This window comes from Eulemur rufifrons, chromosome 10, assembly GCF_041146395.1.
Source record: "Eulemur rufifrons isolate Redbay chromosome 10, OSU_ERuf_1, whole genome shotgun sequence".
Lineage (NCBI taxonomy): Eukaryota > Metazoa > Chordata > Mammalia > Primates > Lemuridae > Eulemur > Eulemur rufifrons.
This window is the reverse complement of record NC_090992.1, coordinates 3909342-3936098: the sequence shown is the minus strand read 5'-3', so window position 1 is coordinate 3936098 and position 26757 is coordinate 3909342. Positions and strand designations below refer to the sequence as shown.

At 41.8% G+C, this 26757-nt stretch overlaps 1 protein-coding gene across 1 annotated transcript in view; it reads left to right on the top strand.

Moving 5' to 3' along the window:
* Positions 1 to 26757, top strand: part of TRPC7 (transient receptor potential cation channel subfamily C member 7) — a 156002-nt gene that overhangs the window by 59983 nt on the left and 69262 nt on the right. Inside the window, exon 4 of the mRNA XM_069484459.1 lies at positions 15016 to 15198. Coding sequence (XP_069340560.1) covers positions 15016 to 15198 — 183 coding nt within the window. The remainder of the gene's footprint in view (positions 1 to 15015; positions 15199 to 26757) is intronic.

Here is a 26757-nt window from a genome sequence, read left to right as displayed (position 1 = left end):
AACTGCCGATTAAGTAAACCAAAACACAGGTAGGAAACCAAAGTGCCAGCAGAGGTACCGTCAGCACTGCCTGCCTAGGCAAAGTGGCTCACAGTTACCTGCAGGCGCAGAGCTCAGTGTCCAGGGCCTGTACCTGAGTGATCGGGACTCTGCCCTAGTCCCCAGGCTCCAAGCTTGAGCCATGCTGCCTGCACCTTCCACCTGGGGACTCATGTGGGAGGAAGCTGTGGGATTGAATCAAATGAGGCCATTAGCCAGCTTTGTTAGATGTGGCACTTGAAGATCAACCCCAGAGTAGACACATTATCCACATATATGCTCTCTGCCTACCTATATACCCCAAGTCATCATAATATTGGCCAATACTTGTCATCTATTGTGTGAAGCAACTTAGATGGATTATCTTTTTCAGTTTGCTCCTTGCAACAGTCCTGTAAAGTATATAGCATTATCAACCCCATTATGCAATTAAACTAGAGCATACAGAGAGATTAAATCATGCACTATAAATCACAAAGCCAATATGCAGCAGAGCTGGGATTCAAACCTAGGCACTAAACACCAGTTTTCCTTCTCATGCAAACACTGATCAGGCTGTGATGAAAAATTCTAAGATCATCCATGACACACACACAACCATCTTTCCCAAATTTTAAAACACTTAGGACACAAGAGACCTCTTTGGAAAATGCAGGGAGCATGTTTGGGATTAATAAAGGAAAGCCTCCTACAGAGAGCAAACACAGTCAGGGAGGCAGTGGGTAACCAATGGCAGAGTTGGAGATTCAGACCTTTGAGGGGAGTCCTGGGGCAAGGAGCCAGCCCTACCCCACCCTTGGGGCAAGACCCTGGGCTCTGAAGACCAAGGAGTTGCCTAAATCCCCCTGAGAAATCTAAGGTGAGAAATGCTATGTCTCGTGTACTAAACTTGAACCACCTTTCTGGGATTTACATTCCTAAATGGAGATGAAATGCTGATGGATATTTTCCTTGATGATCATTTGGAGCACGGGCTTACTGATATGGTGAAGATTAATGAAACAATTAATTGCATGCATGGAAGCTAAAACATAGATTGAAACTTTTCCATTTTCATCTGCAGTAATGAGCATCAGACTCAAGTTCTTACCCAGCCTTTCACATTCATTAATTATTTCAGTGATTCCAATTATAATTAATAAGAATTCAGCCATGTGTGTTAAATCGTGCCATTCAGAGTTTTCTTAGCCACTAATTGAGTGGAGGGATATGTGGAAGGAAATGCACTAGGGCAGGATTCAGCTGTGAAATCCTGTGCAAGCAGGCAGGTACTGAGTGTGACCTACATGCCTGGCAGCATACTATATGCCTCACCTGCCTCACCTCACTGAGGTAGAAAAATATTCCATGCAAATGGAAACCAAAAGAAAGCTGGTATAGCCATTCTAATATCAGATAACATACACTTCAAATCAACAACAGTAAAGAAAAACAAAAATGGTCATTATATAATGGTAAAGAGAGCAATTCAACAAGAAGACATAACAATCCTAAATATCTATGCACCTAATACAGGTGAACCCAGATTCATAAAGCAAACCATACTAGATCTGAACAAAGTGATAAGCAGCAGCATCGTAATAGCTAGAGACTTCAACAACCCACTGACAGAACTGGACAAATCCTGCAAGCAGAAAATAAACAAAGAAACACTGGAATTAAATGGGACCCTAGAACAAATGGGCCTAACAGACATTTACAGAACATTCTAACCAAAAACCACTGAATATATGTTTTTCTCATCATCACATAGAACATTATCTAAGATTGACCACATCTTAGGCCACAAAATATATCCCAATAAATTTTTAAAAAATAGAAATTATACCATGTATCTTCTCAGACCACAGTATAATAAAATTAGAAATCAATTCCAACAGAAACACACAATTCTACATAAAGTCACAGAAATTAAACAACCTACTGCTAAACAATTACTGGGTCAAGGAGAAAATTAAGATGGAAATCAAAAGATTCCTCAAACTAAATGACAAAAGGGATACAAGTCACCAAAACCTGTGGGACAATAAAAGCAGTCCTAAGAGGAAAATTCATAGCCTTAAATGTCTACATCAAAAAGACAGAAAGATCACACATCAACAATTTAATGAATCGTCTCAAGGAATTAGAAAAGGAAAGGCAAAACAATTCCAAACCCAGCAGAAGAAAAGAAATAACTAAGGTCAGAGCAGAACCAAATAAAATAGATAACAAAAGAGTTATACAGAAGATTAATGAAACAAAAAGTTGGTTCTTTGAAAAGATAAACAAAATTGATGGACCTCTTGCTATATTAACCAGAAACAGAAAAGAAAGGACCCAAATAAGCTCAAGCAGAAATGAAAAAGGATATATCACAACTGATACCAAAAAATACAAAATATCATTTTTGAATACAATACAAATCTGTATGCACATAAACTTGAAAATGTCAAGGCAATGGACAAATTCTCAGAAACACACAACCTCCCTAGGCTGAATCAAGAAGAAACAGAACTCCCGAACAAACCAATACTGAGCAACAAAATTGAAACAACAATAACAAAATCTTCCAACCAAAAAAAGTCCCAGACCAGATCGTTTCATAACCAAATTTTACCAAACCTACAAAGAATTGGTACTCATGCTATAGAAGTTATTTCATAACATTGGGAAGGAAGGCATCTTCCCAACTCATACTATGAAGCCAGTATCACCTTGATACCAAAGCCAAGAAAGGACACAACATAAAAAAGAAAACTACAGATGAATATCCCTTATAAATATAGATACAAAAGTTCTCAATAAAATTCTCACAAACTGAATTCAGCTGTACATAAATAATCAACCACAACCAAGTGAGCTTCATCCCAGGCATGCAAGGATGGTTCAACATACATAAATCCATAAATCTCATTCACCACATAAACAGAAGCAAAAATAAATACCATATGATCATCTCAGTAGACGCAGAAAAAGCATTTGACAAAATTCAGCACCCTTTTATGATAAGAACTCTTAAGAAAATAGGCATAGGCCGGGCGTGGTGGCTCACGCCTGTAATCCTAGCACTCTGGGAGGCCGAGGTGGGCGGATCATTTGAGCTCAGGAGTTCGAGACCAGCCTGAGCAAGAGTGAGACCCCATCTCTACTAAAAATAGAAAGAAATTATATGGACAACTAAAATATATATATACAAAAAATTAGCCGGGCATGGTGGCGCATGCCTGTAGTCCCAGCTACTCAGGAGGCTGAGGCAGTAGGATCGCTTAAGCCCAGGAGTTTGAGGTTGCTGTGAGCTAGACTGATGCCACGGCACTCACTCTAGTCCGGGCAACAGAGTGAGACTCTGTCTCAAAAAAAAAAAAAAAAAAGAAAAGAAAATAGGCATAGAAGGAACATACCTAAAATTATAAAAGCCATATATGACAAACCCACAGCCAACATCATACTGAACAGGGAAAAACTGAAAGCATTCCCACTTAGATGGGAATCAGATAAGGATGAAAATAAATGGAAAAATATAGCATGCTCATGGATTGGCAGAATCAACATAGTTAAAATGTAGATACTACCCAATGTGTTTTACAAATCCAATGCAATCCCCATCAAAATACCAATGTCATTTTTTGCAGATCTGGAAAAAATAATTCTACCCTTCATTTGGAACCAGAAAAAAACCCAAGTAGCCAAAGCAGCCTTAAGCAAAAGGAACAAATCTGAAAGTGTCACTCTACCAGACTTTTAGCTATACTACAAAGCTATAGTAACCAAAACAGCATGGCACTGGTACAAAAACAGAGACATAGACCAATGGAACAGGACTGAGACCCAGATATAAAATCATCCTCATATAGCCATCTGATCTTTGACAAAGCAGACAAAAACATACACTGGGGAAAAGAATCCCTATTCAATAAATAGTGCTGGGAAAACTGGATAGCCACATGTAGAAGACTGAAACAGGATTCATATCTCTCACCAATCACTAAAATTAATTCAAGATAGATAATAAACTTAAACCTAAGACAGGAAACCATAAGAATTTTAGAAGAAAATGTTGGAAAACCTCTTCTAGATATTGGCCTACGGAAAGAATATATGAAGAAGACCCCAATGGCAATCACAGCAACAACAAAAATAAATAAATAGGACTTGATTAAATTAAAAAATCTTCTGCACAGCTAAGAAAACAATCGACAGAGCAAATAGACAACCTACAGAATGGGAGAAAATATTCACATGCTGTATATCCAATAAAGGGCCAATAACCAAAATCTACAAAGAACTCAAGCAAATCAGCAAGAAAAAATCAAATAACCCCAGTGAAAAGTGGGCAAAAGACATAAACAGAAGCTTTTCAAAAGAAGACAGACAAATGGCCAACAAACATATGAATAAATGCTCAACATCATTCTTCATCAGGGAAATGCAAATTAAAACCACAATGAGATATCATCTAACCCCAGTGAGAATGGCTTTTATTAAAAAGTCCCAAAACAATAGATGCTGGCATGGATACAGAGAGAAAGGAACACTTACTTATACACTGTTGTTGGGACTATAAACTAGTACAACCACTATGGAAAATAGTATGGAGATTCCTGAAAGAACTTAAAGTAGACCTACCATTTAATCAAGCAATCCCACTACTGGGTATTTACCCAAAGGAAAAAAAGTCATTTTATCAAAAAGACATTTGCACACGAATGTTTACTGCAGCACCATTCACAATTTCAAAGATGTGGAATCAACCCAAGTGCCCAACAATTCATGAGTGGATTAATAAAATGTGGTATATGTATACCATGAAATAGTACTCAGCCATAAAAAAGAATTAATATCTTTTATAACAATCCGGATGGAACTGGAGACCATTCTCCTAAGTGAAGTATTGCAAGAATGGAAAACCAAACACCACATGTACTCACTATTAAATTGGAACTAACCAAACAGCACTCATGTACACAATTTGAAACAAAACTCAATGGAAATCAAACAGGTGGAAGGGGGGAAGACGGGGATAGGTGAAATCATACCTAACGGTACAATATACACTATCTGGGAGATGGGCACACTTATAACTTTGTCTCAAGTAATACAAAAGCAATTCATGTAACCCAAACATTTGTATCCCTGTAATATTCTGAAATAAATAAAATGAATGAAAAAAAGAAAATAAATCCAACCAAATAAAACAAAAGTACATGAGTACAATTTAAAAAAAAAAATTTTTCCCTCAGCTCAAGGGAAAAAAAAAAAGCATTGCAATCCCTTTGTGTGTTCTCGCCACAGCAAACCACTGTCACCCAGGTTGCCCCTCAGGAACTGTACTCAGTTCCTCTACCCCCCACTCCATCCTCGTAGGCCCTTTTTCATCATCTCCAGATAACCTCCCACATCACCGTCTGGACTTCACACTCCCTCCTCAGCAAAGTGCGCCCCCATCCCTTACTGATCCCTCCTCTGAGAGATTTGTCACCTTCTTGCTCCTTCTGAAGACATCTTCCCCTGCAGCCCTCTCAAGTGGGGATGGTTTCGCTCCTGTAGTCCTCCAGGGAGCTCAGAGATGGCGTGGGCATCCCCTTTGCTGTTCCTTGCCACTCCCAGACCTTTCTCCTTCTCTCCTCCCTAAGAACATCCATCTTTGAATCACATTTCATCAGATTTTATCACCCATATCCCTCATTGTTGCAGTTTGCAACAATGCGTCACTCTCTGTCATGCTTTTATTTCCTGCTGTATGATTCTTGGCACTTCAATATTTATACAGATGGTCCTCCCAATGCCCCAGCTCAGTTTCATGGACTCATCTTCACCAGTGGTCTTACCCTCCACCCTACCTTAGTCACCATGAGCCTACCTGACCCTACACTTGCCACAATCAATAAATGAAAACACTTCATAATCTAAGGATTGTACATCACACTCTCTACTAGCCCCAATTTTTCCATCTCCCTTGAATATCCCAACTCTGTCAATCTTTTGCCTCCCTCCAGAACCTCACTGATCTATCTTTTCACTTTCCCTCTCCCCCTCAAAGTCCTGTCTTCCCTCGTAACAGCTTCAGTTCCATAAACTGTCATTATAATCACTCCCTCACATGCACCTCTACTCGTCTGCCCCTCTCTTGATGTGCTGTACTCTTTATCAAAAACACAACCCTGGCAAAATCTAATTCTCTATCTAACACACTGGCACTCAGGAAGGTGAATGTGGTTAGAAAAAAACAACCACATTAACTGGTCTCATTTTAAATTTATGACCACAAACCTCATATGGGCTCTTATCGTTCTCCAGAAATCATATCCTGTCTCTCTAATCTATTCATTCTTATATACTTCTAAAAACTATCTCAGACCTTCTATCCTCAAATTTCCACCACTTCATCTCCTATTCTAACTTTTAGCTGATAATTTTTATTCTTATTTCACTGGAAAAAAAAATTGAAGCAATAGGAAGAAAATGTCTACAGATTCCCAACATCAATGCATCCACCTTTTAGCACCCTCACCTATATATTGATCTTCCCTCCTGTTACTGTAGATAAACCATATGTAATTCTATGTAAATTTATGTCTCCACTTATACACTACCTTCAATCTTCTCTCATATATGCTACTGAACTGCTGGATTAATGTAATAACACGCCTATTCCACATTACGATCATCATAATTACCTACTAGAAAATGCCCATCAGCATACAAAATATTATGGCTTCTCCCATAAAGAAAATGAAAGAAGGGAGAAAGCAAGCAAGGGAGGGAGGAAGGGAAAGAAGGAAGGAGAGAGAAAGAAAGCTGCTCTTGACCCCACTTCTCCTATCAGCTCCTCACCCATTCCCCTGATCTCTTTTGCAGTGAAACTCCTCAGAAGAGCTATCTACATCACTGGCTTCAATACCTCCCCTCCCATTCTCTTTCAATCCTCTTCAGTCATGAGCTCCACTCTTCCAAAACTGCTCCAGTCAAGGTGACCAATGATCTCCAATTTGCTAAATCCAGTCGTCAACTCTCAGTCCTCTTCTTTAAGAACAATGATACTATCAGTTTTATGGTATAGCTGTGACCATTTAAAGAAATATTAAAATGTTTAAAACAGTTTTATTGTAAACTGTCAGTACAACCCTTTCTTAAACAAACTCAGCCTAAATGTGTGTAAAAAGCAGAAACACCTCCCAGGTTTACAGCATGCACACATCTGCTGACTTATCTCCATTTGTATTTCAGCTGGAGCTTTCAATAAATATTCCTTCCCCATAACTGGGTCCCTGAAGGGAGGAGAGGGGGGAGTGGATTTGAGACTCACACTCTTTTTTAATCTAATTTCTAAGGTCTCCGTTGAGGAATGAGTGTTAATTATCCTGTATCGTGTGGGTGTCTCCACAGCATCAGTCTGAGAAATTCATTTAACTTTTGACCGATCAGGGTAATGAGCTTCTCTCACTCTTCTGATTTAAGTTTGTCAGTAGCTTTGAAAAAGTTGGAAAGTTGGGGTTTAAAATCAAAGGCAAGTAAACTAATAGTTTCCTGAAATTGATGCTGTCAAAACAATAGCCTCAGCACCAAAAGTTCAAGGTATCAACATATTTTTTTAGTTGGTCTTGGATTGTCCTCTGTGTTAGGGTCGGAAATTCATCTCAATAATAAATAAACTTGTGAGATTTATGGACCAAAAGGAAAGGGAAATAATTCTGAACCAGCTGAGAATCTCAGTTAATATTTATATTGAGCAGAGAACCAGAAATAAACTGTGGATGAATATTCTACAAAACTGTTCAATGTATTTAACTACATAAAAAGCTGTGAGCCAACAATTTTAGGTTGAAAACCAACAAAAATTTGTTGGCAACATTGTGTTCCTAGAAACAATACTTTGTAAACCTTCAAACCAATGTTAAATCATATTGCTGAGCATTTGATTAGTTATCTTAATAAATGCATCTGAGTTAGATATTTATTCAAAGTCAGCAATCCACATTTTCAAACAACATGTTTGTCGTTGTAGAAAATTTCAAGAAATCTGCAAAGCACAAATAAGTAAGTTTAGCAAGGTCATAGGATATAAGGACAGCACACAAAAATCAATCACATTTTATGTGGAATAAACAATTAAAAACATAAAAATTGATATTTTAACAGCTGAAAAATGAAATACTTAGATATAAATCTTATAAAACATATGTGGCCTCTGTATTCTGGAAACTATAAAACACTAATGAAAGAAATCAAAGAACACCTAAATGAAGATATATATCATGTTCACGGTTTAGAGAATTCAACAAAGTTAAAATTTCAATACCATCCCCCCAAACTGATCTATAGACTGAACACAATTCCAATAAAAATCTGAGCAGAATATCTTATAGATATGAATAAGCTTATTCTTAAATTTATATAGAAAAGGAAGGAATTGGAAAAGCCAAAGCAATTTGGAAAAGAAGGGCAAATTTGGAGGACTCAGGGTATCTAGTTTTAAGACAATATAAAGCAACAAAAATAAAGATAGTAGGTATTAGTGAAAGGACAGGCATATAGATCAAGGAAACAGAACAGAGAGCACAGAAATAGACTCATACAAATATGGCCAATAATTTTTGACAGTTGTACAAAAGCAACTCATTGGAAAAAGAATAATCTTTTCAACAAGTGAGGCTGGAACAAATGAACATCCATGTGTAATAAAAGATACCTCAACCTATACCTCACACCTTATACAACATTAACACAAAACAAGTCACAGACCTAAGTGTAAAACCTAAACTATGAAACCTTTACAAGAAAACACAGGAGGACATAAAGAAAATACTTCTTAGTTGTGACATCAAAAGCATAATGATATAAGAAAAAAATGATAAATTAGACACTACCAAAATTAAAAATACCTACTCTTTGAAAAATACTGCTAAGAGAATGAGAAGATAAGCTACAGATGGAGAAAAATATTTACAAACCCTATCTCTTAAAAAGGAATTCTACCCAGAATACATAAAGACCTCTCAAAACTCAATAATAAGAAAATACCTCAGTTTTTTAAATGGATAAAGGATTTGAATATACACTTCATTAAAGAAGATAAAAAGATGATAAATAAGCTTGGAAAAGATGTTTAACATCATTAGCTATAATGGAATGCAAATTAAAAGCACAATAAGTTACAATGACACAGAAATTTACAATACCAAGTGCTGACAAGAATATGAAGCAACTGGAACTCTTATAATTTGCTGGTAGGATGTAAAATAGTACAGCCATTCCAAAAACAGATTGGCAGTTTCTTACAAAGTCAAACGTGCACTTATCACATACTCAGCATTCCCACTCCTAGGCATTTACCCCAAAGAAATAAAAACGTGTTCACACGAAAACTTGCACATGAATATTTATAGCAGCTTTATTCTTAATTACCAAAAACTGGGAACAAACAAATGTCCTTCAGTGAATGAGTGGATAAACAAACTGGTACATCCATACAGTGGATATGAAATAGAAACAAATTAACTATTGATACATGCAACCATATGGATGAATCTCAAAGAGATTACACTGAGGGAAAGAAGCCAATCTCAAGAGGTCATAGACGGATTCCATGTATAAGACTTTCTGGTAAAGCCAAAACTCTAGGGTCTCTTTCCATGTCCTGCACAGCCACAGCTCGTGATCCCAAGAAGCACTGCAGCACGCAGCAGCTCCGGAGCACTGACTGCTGGACAAATTGGTGTGTTTACTCTTCACCTATTCACCAGTCCCACAAGCTAAGAATGGCTCCACCTCATCGCTTTTACAAAGAACATATTTGAGTGTGCCCCAACAGCAGATGAACTGCACAGAGCAGTTCAGTGACATGGATAGCAAGGTCCGTACTCATGCAACTCACGCTGCAGTTTATAAATGTCATCAGCATTGACAAAACCAGAGAGAACTTCCATCTGACCCATGGCATCAAGGGTTCCTTTTTTGTTCATCATATTACTCCTGAGGAGATCGGACATAAGTTGTGCAAAGCGAAAAGACCTTTGTGGGCACAAAAGCAATCCCTCAGCTGATGAGCCACGACACACACTGTTCACTCCCCAGATTGCCTCAGCAAGGTGCGCAACACCATCTCGGATCTAGAGACTGGCTAGATGACAGACTTCACCACGTTCAGCACTGGGAACCGGTGCTGGGTGACTGCAGGTCCTAACCTGGGAAGGACTGGTGTGATCGCCAGGGAGGAAGAAAAGTAGACAGATTCAGTGCATATTTTTGATACATGGGTTTGATCTGAAGTGAGAGAAAGAGAAGAATCTGGGTTTATCCAGTATTGTTTGTTCTCCTCCTGCCCATGGGCCAGTCTTGTTCTGACTATAATAATTAAAAAACACAAAGGTGAGAGTTCAGGAGTTTGAAATCAATGGTCAAAATGAGGAGATAACAATAATAAAGATTGCCATTTACAAGCTTTATTTTATTATCCATTTTTATTTATTTATTTATTTATTTGGTTATTTGTATTATTTACTATTAACTATCCTAAGCATGTAACAATATTTTGGTATTGAATTCTCCCAATGATCATATGATGTGTATATTAGCACAGATGGAAGACTGAGATGCAGAAGAGTTAAATGGCTTGCTCTATTCCCAAATTTTACTAGTAAGTAGTAAAATAGGAGTTCAAACTCCAGGTCCTTCTAACTTCAAAATCTGTGCACTTACTTACTATCCTATAGAATCTGTCAGGGATTCATATATCCATATGCCTACCCACCCTTTGTTTCCCCAGGTTGGTTGAAAGTCAGCCCCAGTTGAGCCTCTAGTTTTTAGAGTGTACTAGGTAGAAAGAAACATGCTGGTCACCAAGAGGCAACAGGGAGAAGAACAGATTTGGGTCAGACCAACCTGCTTTTAATCTTGGCTCTACCACTTAGTAGTTATGTCATCTTAGATGTCTAAGTTCACGGTTCCAATTCATTCAACATTTTTACTGAATGACAATCATATTCCAGATAATGTTCTAGGACCTTAGGATAAATCTGTGAACAAAAAGGAGAAAATTCCTGCCATCAAGAAGCTTATATTCTAGTGGGGGAAGGCTATCATCATTTTAAAGATAGGGAAGGCTGCTCTGAGAAAGTCATATGTGAGCAAAGATTCCTTCAGAGGAGCTGAGAGAGTTGTTAATGTAGGTATCTGGGGAAAGAGTATTCCGAGCAAAGGAAATAGCCAGTGCAAAGGTCTGGTCCATGCCAAGTGTGTCTGAAGAACATCAGGGGTGCCAGAGTAGCTACAGTAGATGAGTGAGGGGCAGAACCATAGGAAATAAAAACCAGGAAGATGACAGGGGCGGCTGGAGCAGTGTAATGACTCCACTTTTACTTTAGGAGGATGGAGAATCACTGGAAGGTGTGAGCAGAACAGTGCCATGATCTGACCACCTTTTCTAAGTATTCATCTCACTAATGCATTGAGACTAGACCACAGGGGACAAGGACAGAGTCAGGGAAGCCAGTCAGGAGTTTCTTGGGTTAGTCCAAGCAAGAGATGGCGATGGTTTGGACCAAGGTAGAAACAGTGGCATTGGTGAAGAGAGGTCAGAATATGGATATATTCAGCAAGAAGAACTGGAAGGATTTGCTACCAAATTATACGTGGGTTATGAGAGGAAGATAGAAATCAAGGATAAATCCAAGATTTTTTTTGTCTGGAACAACTAAAAGAATGGGGGAGACTAAACAAGGTAGCGAAGATTAGATCCAGAGTTAGTTTTGTTAAGTTCAAAATGCCTATTAGACATTTCTCCTTTGGAAAATTTTTGTAAAATTTTGTAATGAGTATTTTGTAAGTGAAGGTACATTTAGCTACAATTTCCCATTTTTCCTATGTATGGCAACTTTTGGGACACCCTGTATAAGCTCTGCAAGGAGGGAGACAGTGATCTACAGAGGAAAAACCAGTGAAGAGGAGGTACAGTCAGCAGCTGCAGGTCTGGTGGAATCAAAGGATTGCTGGAGTTGGGAACCCAGAGGGAGTGAGCCAGGCATGTGGTCGGTGGCTGTCGGAAGGAGGTAGGGAGACTTCAAGTTGAGGTCATGCAGGATCTGCAGTTACTGGGAATAACCAAGAGAGAGTGGCTAAGTTTAGGTTGAGGATAAGGTCATTGGAAAACGGGCTGTCAAGGAGGGAAAAGGGCAGGGCAATGTGAGGATCATCTTGTAGGATATTGAAACTACCAGGAATCACAGCAGCAGTAATGTTGGGAGAGTGACAGTGAGACAGGAGCTGCAACTCCAAGGAAGATCAGTGACCCTCGGATCAGGGACTAGTAAGAGGAAGAGGATTCTGCCTGTGACTTTATCCCTCTGAGTTTCAGTTTCCTCATTTGTAAGTTGGAAAATGGTGATAGTCCCTCCATCACAGGGTTTTTACAAAGATTGAGCGAGATGATGCAGGTGGAATACCTGTCACCCATTGGGACTGGCAGACCTTGGTGTTTAGAAATATTAAAAAATTTTTAATGGGCACTTGTGAAGTCTTGGATATTATTTTATCTACTTCCAACTACAATGAGGAGTGTATCTTGGAAGGCTTATGGAGCTCAGGGTTGACCCAATAAATCATAATCATCATTATTCCCCAGAGATGTTCACCTATGGCTCTCCCTGTTACCATCTGTGTTCTTGTCATCTCCTTCTTCCTGGCAGCCTTGGGTTCTCTCTATCCCCTCCAGCCATCTGCAGACACCGGAAAGCTTATTGCCTTCCTGCCTGAGTGTCTAATGCAGAAAGCAAAACACAAATTACCTGCTTTGGCTGCTCTGATGCCTCCCCTTTGGATGGCAGTCTGGCTGAAAGAGCCCAGGAAAGTGACAGTGTCTAATGAAGTGGCTCCTTCTGTTCAGAACTGCATTGACTTCAGACACGTGCAGAGGCTCCGGGCAGTACAGCCTGACTTGCTCCTAGCACAGGGAGCCCGAGCCAAGAGCTGGAAGCCCTGCCCGCTTCCTTTCCTGAACCACCCACGCCTGCCGCCCTAGGCAGGAGTTTCCACCAAGAGATGAGTCCTGGTCTAGCCAGCAGGGCAGTATCTGTTTTGTCAGTAACAGGCACTAACGTTCAAAGAGACTCCCTGTTCTCAAGAAAGGCACAATAAAGTCGATGGGGTGGAGGTTGGAGACATAGGGAAGCCGAGTTGCAACAAAGGGGCTGTCAGAATTGGATGGGTCCCTGAAGGGAGGTGACCCATCTTGCCATTTTGTTGGTCCCAGTGTACCTTGAGCCTCCCACCTCTGGCTCATCAGTGCTCTGCAGAATATCTTAACCAAGACAAGCTCTGGGCAAGTTTTACTCAGCACTGCTCTTGTGCGACCCTCAGGGGGGACCCCCAGCTTCCTCCACCCTTGCACTGCTCAGAGACTTGCCTGGTTGCCTGCTGAGTTTTCACTGTCTGCTACATAGTAGGTTCTCAGTGACGAATGAAGGATGGATGGATGGGTGGGTGTTAGGGATGGAGGAGCAGAGTGTGACTCCTCACCAGCTCTCTGCTAGGTGCCTAAACCTAGGACACTCCAAATGTCTCACTTGAATTTTTTCCCATGACAATCTACCTGAGCTCAGTGATCATTTTTCTACCCAGAATTTCTGAAACTCTCTTCTTCTACCTAAATTATATATACAAATAAAGGGTGGCCACCCTTGTCTGAAAATACTTTCTTGATCCTTTTCCTTTTCCTAGCAAACAAACATTGACTTACCTCTTTCCATCATGCAAAGTGACATTTTGATGCAGCAGCCCTGGAAGGAGACAAGAATCATTAACTCAGAAAAATGGCTGAGCCTCTGCAGTTTGCCAGGCTCCCGCCTATCTGCCGAGGAATCCAGGTTCTGGAAAAGCAGAGCTGCACTCCGATTTGCCAACTACTGTTTACAGTCTGAGGGTTGTTGACGGTGATTAACATTGAAAGTGACATTTGGCTCTTGTGCAGTTTCTGAATAGACTCATTTCAACTAAGAAAGCAACAAGGAGGCCTCTGGGGGAAAATATTTTGGGGGAGCAGTGGTGTGAGGGTGACATGAGACATTCCTTTGTCTGACGTTCTGGATCATTATCTGGAATGTAAGCAGTCTGTTTGGGGGAGAGAGAAGTTGGCATGTCACTGGGAAAGGACGCCAGCCTTTCAAAGATATTCAGAAAGGTATACCTAGGGAAAGGAAGAGAGAAATTCAGGGACAACTCATTAAAAAAACGAAAAAAACATGAAGAACAAAAAGGTCAAGGGCTAAAAATGTTTATTCAACAGGCAGGTAATTTAAGGAGCCATGATTTGCTGTACAAAAAGGATTTTTAGTAAGAAAGGACCCTGTTAGATTTAAATTACATTTGATTTTTAAATTTATAATTTACAAGCAGATCTTCTGGCACATAACAAAAAGCACACCTGTGTCCATTTTTTTCCCAGTTTTAGAGTATCAGCCATATTTCTCCAGTAAACTTCCTGCGTGGAGCAGTCGCCATTATAGGTTGGTGGTAAATGAGTGAAGTGTTATTTCCATCAGCCTTAAAAGTTCATGTCCTTATTCCTCCCTCAGAATTAACTCAGAATTGGACACAGAGAACTGCTGCTTTGAAAGAACCCAGGGTGGGCTGTGGCAGGTATCTGAATCACTCAGAGAGCAGGGTTCAAGGACAGATCCCTGGGCCCCAACCCTAGATATCCTGACTCAGTTAATCTGGGGTGGGGCCTAGGAATCTGCAACTTTAGCATGTCCCCAAAGTGACTCTGATACAGGTCGCCCCTGGGCCATACCATGACAAATATTGGCTTAGAGAAGATGTTTTCTGGGTTGTATGTCAAGAGAAACTGCCCTGCCTTCTGGATCCAGCACACCCCCTTGGTCCCAGTGTGCTCCATAAGCTCACGCTTAGTGGATGGTTGCTGATCGACTCTGCCGTGCTGGGCAAGCCGGTCTGCGGGGTTCGGTGTAACATACCCCTGATTTCTCTTTATTCTGTTAGAACGATTACAGGAAATTATCTATGCAATGCAAGGATTTTGTGGTGGGCGTGCTGGACCTGTGCCGAGACACAGAAGAGGTGGAAGCGATTTTAAATGGTGATGTGAACTTCCAAGTCTGGTCCGACCACCACCGTCCAAGTCTGAGCCGGATCAAACTCGCCATTAAATACGAAGTCAAAAAGGTAAGCTTCCCCACCTCTCCTGGCCTTCCCACTTCGCCTCTCCTCACAGGGCTGCTGGCCTCACTTTGTGCTTATGCATAGTTTATGTTCCCGCAAGGTGACTGTGATGACACCCGAATTCTCTGTAGACGGAGCTTTCAGCCTCACACGGCTGCTCAGATCCCCTCTCACCACCCCCTCCAACCGTGATCCCCAGCCCACCAGGAGAGAGAGCAGAATCACAGAATCATGAGTTAGTCCACAAGCAGGCCTTGAACCCGGAGAGCAGAAAAGGAAATCTTCAGCCTCCAACCCACTGACAGGGACGGTGTCCCAGTGAGGGCTCCCATCAGCAAGCAGACCGATTCCCAAGTCTTCAGGAGAAATGTATAACTCAGGTCTTTCGGTAGCATTTATTGTGCTGCCTCTGTGTGCCTAGGGACTAGTTGTGCAGAAATGTTTTAATGTAGAGGATTTATGGGATCCATGATCCTGGGAGCCTTAGAGGAATTTCACTCCAAAGGCACAGGAAAGCCCATAGTACGAAGCATAAATAGATTTTCCCAAGAGTAAGCTCATTCCACCTCATCAATAGGCATCAAGGCGTCTCTAATGGCCTTTGTCACCAGTAGCCCTCAGACCTGTAGTGGCTGGTGAGACAGAGGCCCTAAGGAGCCAAAGTCAATTGTATTTTCATTTTGGATACACTCTGGATCCTTTAGAATCTGCTCTTTTGTTAAACGATGCTATTCACCCTGATGAAAACTGGGAAGTTCCAAAGATCCATGTGTTTAGATATCACTGTGCTTTCCACGTAATCAAGGCAGCTGATCAGTCTTGGAGGGGTTTTATTTTTTGTTCAGCAATTTCACATGATCAAAACTGAATGGTATTTTTAATGCTCCCAAATTGGCCTCTGGGCATTTCTTCTCTTACCTGATTATCTTAATTTGTGTGTGTCTTAATTTGTGCCTTTAATAGGCATATACATCTGTGGAATTCATTCATAGAGAACTTTCAAGTTTGATAAAATCTTACCGCCCTTTTGCTTTAATAATCATCACAAATTTCAAGAAAAATAGCTTTTTCCTAAACCTCTGAGTCCCCAAAATGAAACTGGTGAACCGTGAGAAAGGTGGACTTAGAGACTGATATTAGAAAGCAGAGTTGCTGGGGGTTGGGGGGAGCAGGTTGCAGTTTCAAGTATAGTATAATCCTATTTATTTAGCTCAGGGAAACTCATTTTTTAGTCTAACTCAAGAACTCACTGAGGCTTTTTGCCAAAGCTCAGCAATCACTTCCTGAAGTTGTGGAGATAGCCATGCCCCTGGGTCCAAACAAACCCTGCTGTGGAGGCTGTTTGGGATGGTAAACATGCACTGGAGCATCCAGAACTACAAACATCTGCTTCCTTCCCCAAGCCAGACTATCCTCCTGCCTCCCAGCACGGGGCAAAGGTAAAGACATCTAAAAACCAAAAAAAAAAAAAAAAAAAAAAAGAAAGAAAAAAAACAATGGTGGGCATTTGCAGATTTACATTCACAGTTTGGCTACTTATGAACAATTCCAACAGTCTGTGGCATTTGGCATTCATCATTTTTCTGTAACATAAATTCAAATCTCCCAGCAGAATTGTCATTGAAGGTAGAGTCACTCAGTTAGCCGAGAAGTATGGCCACCACCTCATAGTTACATGTTTCCTCTCATTGCCAATTACCAAGTACAAAATGGCCCTAGTAATGAATGAGGAAAAAAAAAAAAAATGAAGCCCTCCATGAACACAATGGCTTGGGTCAAAATAAAAAAGTTTCATGAGGGAAATTATTGGCTCTATTAGTATTTGCCAATTAAGGGAGTCATAAAGGCCTGAGAAAACACTCAACATGAATGTCAAGTTTCTGCTGCCATCCATAGGTAGGAAGATGCCTGCCTAAAATCCCAGGTTGGCTCATCTCCAAGACCTCCAATGGATAAATTCTCTCAAACCACATCTGCCATCATGCAACAGCAGACAGACTCATAGCTCTCCTTCATATTCATTCTCCATGAATTACCAGAGAAAATACCAAATATTAAAAAGTCTTACTAATATTATAATGGGCTTCCATTTTTAATTTATGAACTTTAGCAGGCTTGCATGGACACAGTCAAACCATGGGTATTTGAGTTATGAAATGGCTAGCACAAGGGCCTGTTTACAAATATATTGTCTCTTACACCAGATAAATAGATATATATACATACATGCATACATACATATATGGAAGGAAGGAAGGAAAGATGGGAGGAAGGAAGTCTTGAGGCTAGAATATAAAACCATAAAACATTCCTAAGTCTCTGCCCACATGATATAAAATCAACCCACTAATTCAGTGATTAAAGCAAACTATTTTTTCTTGGCAGCTCCATGGGCTGCTAATAGGTATTACCTTAAAAAAAAAAAAAAAAAAAGAAAGAAAAGAAAAAAGGTTTTGTGTTCAAATAAATGTGGAGACCTCGTGTTAAATACAGTCAAACAGATTTGGTGGATTAAAGACATTATAGAGACTTTAATCTACATCACTAGTCCACTAGAAGAAAGGCACAATATGCATTATCGAACACACAACTCTATTTCTCATGGTGAAACTAGTTTTCCATGTATGAGTCTTTGGGAAACTAATGTAGAATCAGCTTACATGCCTATGAAATGCCTGGACATGCATGAAGCAGGTGCTGCTCCGTGGCTCGTACTATGCCCTGGATCATGTCTTCCATTTGAATGTTTGCCTTTCTTCAGGCACCACCCTAATGTCTGGTCCCTGCTGGCTGAGTCTTAACATCAGCCACTGTGACGTGAAGACAAGCATCCCCCATGGCATGAGACAGCACCTAGAAAAGGGGAAAGAATCCTAACTGGGCATCAGGAGACCAGGTTTCTAGCCTGATTCTACCAATGATGTGGTCTCAGCCTCATTCCCCATCTACAAAATGGACATATAAGCTTTTGCTCCACAGAGGTTTATTGTGAATGTTCAAATGAGAGGAAATGCTCCAGAAACCGCAAAGCCCTCTGCAGCTCCAAGGGGAAGCGTCATTGCTGTCATTCAGTGATGACCCCCTTGGTGGGGACTCTGGGGGTTCTTCTATCCCCAGAGATATTATCTAGCTTGTCCTTTGTTATCTCCCCAGAAAATGCTAGAAATGTCCCCCGGGCAAGGACATCATCCATAGAGCCTAAAATTCCTCCTAAAAAGACCAAAGGCCTTGTGAAGATATGGTTGTTCTCTATGACTTCTGCCTTAAGAGGGTAACTCAGCCTCCCCAATAACCCAGGTGGGTGTGTCATTTGCAATGTTAACCATGGTGTCTGGGAGGCAGTGTTGGAGACGCGGCGAAGAGGGTGTCCAGTGAGGTCAGTCCTGGGTCTAATCACTTATTAATGGGGTCACTCAAGCAAGTCACCTATCCTCTGTGTCTCACTTTCCTCATAAGTAAATTTGGGATAATGCCTCCTATGTAGGGTTATGATAACAATCAAATGGGAAAAAGAATGTGTGCCCCAAATATCCACAGGCCTCAGTAGCCCATGGGTATAGATGAGGCAGTATGAATACACACACTGCCATGGCTAACAGTCAAGGCCCGCATCACTCCAGGACATTTCTGCTACCCACCTCGGTCCCTCCCAGCCCTTCTAAGCCAAGTCCCTTCACAGACCAAGCTGGCCTCCTGAGGAAGCAGGGATAAGACCCTCTCCCCCATGCTGAGTCACACCTAAGCTCAGCAGGACGCTGCTTGTGCTCCACAGCTAAGGAAACAACCCCTCTGGCTTTGGCTTGCAGCCCCTCTATGTATACAGGCTTTGGCCTACCCCTCCAAGGCCATTTTGGGTAACAGACACCTCACTATCTTCTCCATCTTTCTCTGTCTCTGTCCCCACGGACTCATGCCTAAATATCCTTCTCAAAGCCCCTCTTCTCCTGCAGCATATCAACTCAAAACAAATTCTTAGGGGACTTCCAACCCCACCACCTGGGAAGACCTAACCAATCTCTGAATCCCAGTTTAGGGCCAATTTAGGCTTCCTGATGCCAGGCTGCCCTAATGGGGATCAGGTGGATTATCCATTCGCTGCAAGAGAACACTGTATCAGTCCTCCAGGTGCAATTGCCACAGGAGAGTGGGGCTAAGAGACCCAGAAAAGTGCTATTTTGCATGACAGAGGCCTCAGCTCTACCTGTAAAGAAAATGGAGCCTTGTTTGGATATTAGTAAGCAAAGGCCTGCTACTGAAAAAGAAAGAAAGAAAGAGAGAAAGAGAGAAAGAAAGAAAGAAGAATATTTTTTCCAAAATATGTTACTCACATTGCAGAAAGCCAGTCTGTTATCAGCAGTATGGCAGTATCACCAACAAGGGTGATTAGTTCTATCTGACAAATTATTTTAGCCACCACCTCTGAGCTCTGCAGACACTGAGCTCAGCCTTCCAGGAACCTGAGGAAAATGGGACACAGTCTTGCCCTCCAAGAGTCACCAGTCTAGAGGGTGAAGTGGGACAGGTATCCCATGACTGTAACAGCGGCAGCCTCTGCAAGGGGATGGGAGGAGTCACTTAAGTACTTCACTAGCTGAGCAAAGTAGCCTTTACAGCTGTGACCTCTTTCAGATTTCAGGTGGCCCCCAATTCTAGCATCTTGGGATGCAGCTTGCTTTGGGGGACTTTGATCATGGTGCTAGCCACCTTTCCTTCCAACCGAGGAGATCCCCATTCTCCTCAAGAAGCAGCTTCCAGACCCTGGAACTTCGAGGTGCCCTTTTCTGGCTCTGCCAAGCTCCCTGGGTTATTCCTGACTGGGAGAGCTAGTCTCACATGAAATAAAGACCTGGAACAGGACCACGAGGAAAGGGGAAAAAGTGAAAAGGGCAGGGAAGACCCTCACTAGCCCTCACTCACTAAGATAGTTCCCTTTTTCTTCACACTCTTGTATTAAGGAAACAACATCCTTATGATTTTCATCAATTTACTCACTGGGGAGTTCATGCTTGCTCTGAAAGTGTAAGAATGAGAAAAATTAACCATACCCTGGAACTCCAGAGGTGCCCTCTGAGGTGGGGAGGGCATTTTCTGGTGAGAAGAATCATAGCATGTAAGAGGAATTTAGAGAAGGTGGACATGGCCATGCTGGGCCTTAGGAGGAGTGGGGTGTGGGATGAGTCTAAAGAAGCAGACAGGGGCCAGACATGCAGAGCCTTGGAGACTACGCTAAAGGATTTTGTCTTTTTTTTTGAACAATAGGAATGCATGAGAGGACTTTAATCAAGAGTGGTTGTGAAGATCAGGATAGATGGAGAGACAGCTTTTTCTCTGAGAAAGGCAGGGAGGTAAAAAGGGTAGGTAAAGACGCAGCATTTTTGCTAGGCAAAAGGAACAGAACATGGGTGTAGAAAGGTTGCTATGCCGTGTTGACAAACAAAATCGAGTTGTACAAGCTTCTGATGAAAGAGGGCTTGTTTCTTTATTGCTCATCCCATTTCTACCCTGGAACTGAATCAACCAGGCATCCAGGCTAGTCACCATCTCAGATGTTTCCAGCATCCCAGAGGGACATTCAGTTCTGGGGAGTCTCACCCCAGCAAGTACATGCTTTCACCTGGGAGTGATACATGTTGCTGCTTAAGACTCACCATGAAGAATTGGTCATGCCTCCCACCCCATCACAAGAAGGACCAGGAAGGGTAACCCTGACGTGTGTTTGAAAGAAGAGAAAGACAGAGCTATTTGGCAGATAGCACTAATGATTACCACAGGAGGAAAGTTGAGGAAATTCCTATTGATAGCTTCAACTTCTCCATAAATAGGAAGCTGAGTCACTCTCTCAGTTAGTAAAGATAGTAAAAAAAAAAAAAAAAAGTTTGGGAAAAATTCTGTGGGAGATGGGAGAAGGAGCTAAATAGTAGGTCCAACCTCCCAGCCAAGACTGGCAATTGTAAATCATTCAGCAATGGCCTGCCTTTTTAATTAAAATGGGAGATTTCCACAAACGATGGTAACACATTAGGCCAATGTCCTCCATAAATCTCAATTCCCTCCTGTCAACTTCACATCAAGATTCTTTCGTAGACATGAGGCCAGAAGCACCCAAAATGTGCCCACAGGGAACAGCACCAAGGACAGTTCCCCTCAGAGAAGAATGCCGAGGAAGGAGGGGGCGGATCTAGAAGTGAAGCAGGTGGGGGACCATTTCCACACACAGTACCACCCAATCTAAGTCGGGCCAGCACCTCCAACCCCATTAGAAGTCCCTTTGATTCTTTCTTCCAAAAGTGACCATCTTGTGCACATTTTACAGTCATGCAGAAATGGACCCATTTTTCTACCTAGAAAAATTCCTGGGAGAAGAAAATAGAACTTGTCGGGTAGCAGTAAAGTGTTATGGCCAGGAAAGCTGACTGCTCAACTTCTCTCTTACTAGACATGTGGCTTTAAAAAACGTACTCAATCTGCTGGCCTACAGGGACCTCCCAGACACAGCAGACACTGCTCCAACCCTTCTGGCCTAGGTACGTGCTCAGAGGGAGAACGATGCCCGGCAGTGGATGCACAACTGGCTGACATCCTCTCCCTCGTGTGGCGACCACAAGTAGGAACACTGTAGAGAAGGCGAGTGGCCTCTGCTGAGCTCTGTTTCATTTCCTCTGTCTGCACAAAGCATGGGCAGGGCCAGTGAGCAAAGGGGACCTGGGGACATCAGGGCTTTCTAGAGGACGTCTGAGAGGCCAGTCAGACGCTCACAAGCTCTGAGCAGACATTCTCCCACTGCGTTTTCCTGCTGAGACATCGTTTTAACAGATGCTCAGAGTTAGGAAGATCAGAGTTGTCACAAACACAGTCTGGCCGGTCAGGCACTACCCCAAACTGTGCTGCAGGATGCCCAGGAGCTGCCAAACGCTGCTGGAATCCAATGGTGTCAAAGGCATCAATCCTCCTCCTCTTTGGGAATTCCTCTAAGCACTTCCATGGCTCCAGCCTGGCCACATGGCACAACAGTGATCAGTACCACAGATCTCCTAGCTCAGAAGGGCTATCTTTTACATGAGGAACTTTTGTTTTTCAAAAGCTGAAAATCTTAAGAAGAGAAGGAATGATCTCAGTATGCATATATGTAAATATGAACTGTGATTCCTTTTCTGCCTGGAAAAACTCCCAAGAGAAGAAAAATAGAACCTTCTGGGAAGCAGTACAGTATTGTGGCCAGGAGCCTGACTTCCTGTGTTCAAGTCCCAAGTCCTTCACTTACTAGATACGTGACTTTAGGCAAGTTATTTAATCTCTGGGCCTCGGTTTTCTCATCCACATTATGGGAGTGAGTTATAGTACCTAATAAATAACAGTCAGTGCTTATTAACACATATAATGTACCCAGAACATGGTAAGTTAATACGAAATTAGCTAATGGAAGACGTCTGCCATACTGGTTTTATAAGCAGAACTACCCTTAAGACTAAATCATCATTTCTCAACCTCAGCACTATTAATATTTTGGGCCAGAGAATTTCTTGCTGTGGGGACTGCCCTGTGCATTATAGGACGTTTAGCTGCGTCTCTGGCCTGTACTCAGTAGCACCCTCCTACCAACAACTTGTGTCAACCAAAAATGTCTCCAGACACTGTCTCCAATGTCCCTGGGGGAAGAGGGGACAAAACCCTTCCCTGTTGAGAACATCTTGGCTGGTTTTCAGGATCTAGGCCATAACCATTTAACTGTAAGCCCGTGGACTTGGACTGTAAGTACCCAAGGATGCCTTGTATCTTTCTAGACCAGCAGCTCCCAAACCTAGCTACATAATGGAACCGTTGGGTGCTTTATAAAAAAAATCAGTGCCTCAAAAAAACAAATACCACATGATCTCACTTATTTATGGACTCTAATAAAGTTGAACTCATAGAAGTAGAGAGCAGAATAGTGGCTACTAGAGCCTGGGGGGTGGGGACAGTAGGAATGAGGAGCTGCTGATCAAAGGGTATAAAGTTTCAGATAGACGAGAAGAATAGATTTTGAGATTTATGCTACACCAGGGTGACTACAGTCAATAATAATGTATCATATATTTCAAAATAACCTAGAGTAAAATTTCAATATCTCACCATAAAAATGATAGGTAAGCGAGGTAGGTGATGGATATGTTAATTAGCTTGATCTAATCATAACATATTGTATACATGTCAACATATTACATTGTACCCCATAAATTATAAATATATACAACCATGATTTGTTAAAAAAAAAAAAAAAAAAACCTGCCTGTGCCGCACCCACAGAGGTTCTAATACAATCTGCCTGGGTTGGGGAAGCATAGTAATCGGTGTTCTTTAAAGGCTCTCTGGTGATTCTAAATGTTGTATCAATGGAGCCTCTGGAAGCTGGAACTTCTGGTTCATCTTGGTCTCTGAAGGCCAAGGACAGTGCACACCCTGTAACGGGCAGCCTCTGTGTTGAGTAAATGAATAGACAGAGCATTCAGTGGGAAGCTGGAGGCTTTAATGCTTCTCCAAACACCTGTAATTAGTACTTGTGATTAAAAATCTAAATAAAGAATCCAGATGATGTTCCAGCTGGCCCCAGAGTGTGTGCCTTCTCCATTCCCTCCATTGCCAACCCTGTGCCCATTTGGGGTTTGTTAACTCTAGAAAAGAGCTCTTACTTTCCAGGGAAGCCCTAACACTCGTTCTGGCCTGGCAGTCAGGGATGGAGCAGAGAGGTGCATGGCTCCCAGGGTGGCGCTGCACAGTCAGGGAGAGGCACAGGGCCCGTTGCCTCCAGAGGGGAGCTCAGATCACTGAGCGCTCCACACTGGGTCTCAGGCGTGCTCCCTCCACTCACCAGCCTGAGGAGCTGCCCGGGAGGCGGGGAGGGGGGCGGGGAGGTTGTACAGAGTGCATGGTGCCTCCTTTCTGCCCTTCCTCCGGCACGGTATAAATCATCTGACATGACTTTCCCTTATGGGCTGATGCTACTGTGAATTTGCAAAAGAGATTTCTGATCTTCGAAGTAAGAGTTTCCCAACAATAGAAAACTATTGTTTTTTTGGCACTTTTTGTTCATCTCTTTCAATACATAATTATATGAAAGAATAATCCTTTAAAGAATGTTTCTTCTTCTTGGTTATCATGTTTCCTAAGCTGTGTGGCCTTATCTTGTGTAAATTATATTCATTGTGTGCTGTATTTGCTAAGATAGTCAGACCGTGATTATTATTATATCCTGATTTAGGGGTTAACAGGAAGAGAGGAATTTGAGGAGCATTCAAGGGAGGAAAATAAACCCCCCTGATGCTCCCAAGAAATAGATGCAAATCAGATGCATTTACTAGCCCAAAGTGGAAAGAACAACATGAGCCATTTTCAAATTGTCACTTTTATCCCAAAGTCAAACAGATCTTAGAAATTACAGTTTCCCCCAAGGATCTGTGACTAACTCCAATAATTAAGCTAAAGACCAACTACACATTTCTATCTCATTATTTCTATACTAACTGTTCATATATGGATTCAGAGTTTTAATGAGCATTTGATCTTTCATATATTCCTCCTGTTACATACCACAATGTATTATTCTTTTATTAGCATTTATCTGCCCAAGGTCAATTGCAAATTTCCTTGATGGAAGGGGAGTTTTGTAAGTATAATTGTACATGAAAATTTTTGCTTGACAGGGATGCTTTAATTTATGTAATCCAAGCCAAAGTCATATCTTGTCTGGATGATTATAAAAGTATTTAGCAGGTCTATCTACCTCTTTCCTCTCCTCTCCCCCACTTCCTCCCTCCCTCTCTCTCTCTCACACACACACACACACACACACACTCACACTCACACCAGCCAGAGAACTTTTTAAGTAACCAGATCATGTCACGTTCCCATTTAAATCTTCCACTTAAGAATGAACAATCCAGTCTTTGCCCTTAGGGAGCTCATAGTCTAAAAATCGTCACTACTACACGTAGAGCCTGAAACAAGATTCTTGTGCAAATGATCCGTTAAAAGCCTGAACTCGGGAGAAACCTGAGGGCCAGAAGTGGGATGAGGCAGGAGAAGAAGTTGAGCTAAGAGGTGCTTTTGGAGAAGTCTGACCTCAGCCTGATCTCATACAAAGCCTTAGGGGACGAGCAGCACCACAGAGCTGCCCCACGTCAAGGCAGGGGGACTGGCCTTTCGCACAGCTGTATCAGTCAGCCGTCAGCTCACCCCTGTATCCATAGCTCAGAGCGGACCCAGGCAAGTCGAAGGTCCTCAAAAATATTTACTGAACAAGTGAACAACTGGATAAATCAATGAATGTACCATACCTGGCCTTTTTCCCATTTTTGTTTTTCTGAAATACAGTAAAATCTCACATTCAAGGAGAGATGCATTTCCAAATTCTTTCTCCAAAAGAATCTCTCAGGGAGACTCCTGAGGATGAAAGTGAGATCACTGGGACAGTGACCCACGGTGCGCTCCCAGACTAGACATTATTTGCCTCATTCTTGAGCTCCTACACCCATGTCACTGAATCCACGGAATCTCAGAACAGGGCTGATGGTCTTACTTTACTTAAAAACAACAACAAAAATGGAAAAGTCATTTAAATATAAAATACTGTTTAATAACATTAGCAATAATTTGGTCTCTGAATTGCATCTGAAGAAATTAAAAATTATTTTTTATAAAAAAGTATGCTTATACTAATAATGTATTTGTATAAGTATACTTATTGCAAAAGTATTACAAAATAATCTTTTTATAGTTACTGCATAATTAGCATACTTGTAATGCATTTGGGTAATAAGTATACTTAATACAAACTAATTCATCTAATGCTGGTCACTCCAAAGTAAGCCTCTGCTGCACCCTCACTGACTGCTGTGCCTGCTCCCCTTCTGATGGTGTCACCAGGTACACCCGAGTCTGAAGAAGGACGGGGTGACCACGTAACACCTACTGTCAGCTAAATCCGTGGACAGTATAAAGATAAGTAAGGCCCACCTCCTGCTTGTCAGGAGCTTTTATCCCAATGGGTTACACAGATCTGAATCCAGCCCATTGTCAAACAAGTAAGGAAAGATTAATCCACACCAATATGGTGTGGGAAACCTTCGTGGAGGAAGAGGAAGTAGCCTCCAAGTCACTTCTGAAAGGTGGATCAGAGCTCCAAAGAAAAGGGAGAATAAAAACAGTTCACACAGAGAAAGCAGTGGGGGAAACATAAAGGTACCATAACGTTTGGGAACTTGCGGATGGTCTGGGCTGGGTTTATGGGAAGAGAGGAGCCTGGGGAGGAGGAGGCAACCCAAGGTGAGAGAGTAGGGGCCCAGGGCAGGGGGAAGGATGTCTGGCTGGGGAGGCTGGGCCAGCTGGGCTGGGAAGACGGCTGAAGGCATGGCCCTATTCCAGGTGGAACGGGGGCTTCTGGGTTGTATGTGCAGTTTGTATTTCTAATTTTACTGATTTTATTTATTGCACAAACATTATAAAAATAAGGAAGATATTTAAAAAGAAAACAATGATCTACAGGCATATACCCTCTGTGCCCATTGTTTTCATTTGTTCTCAGTCTCC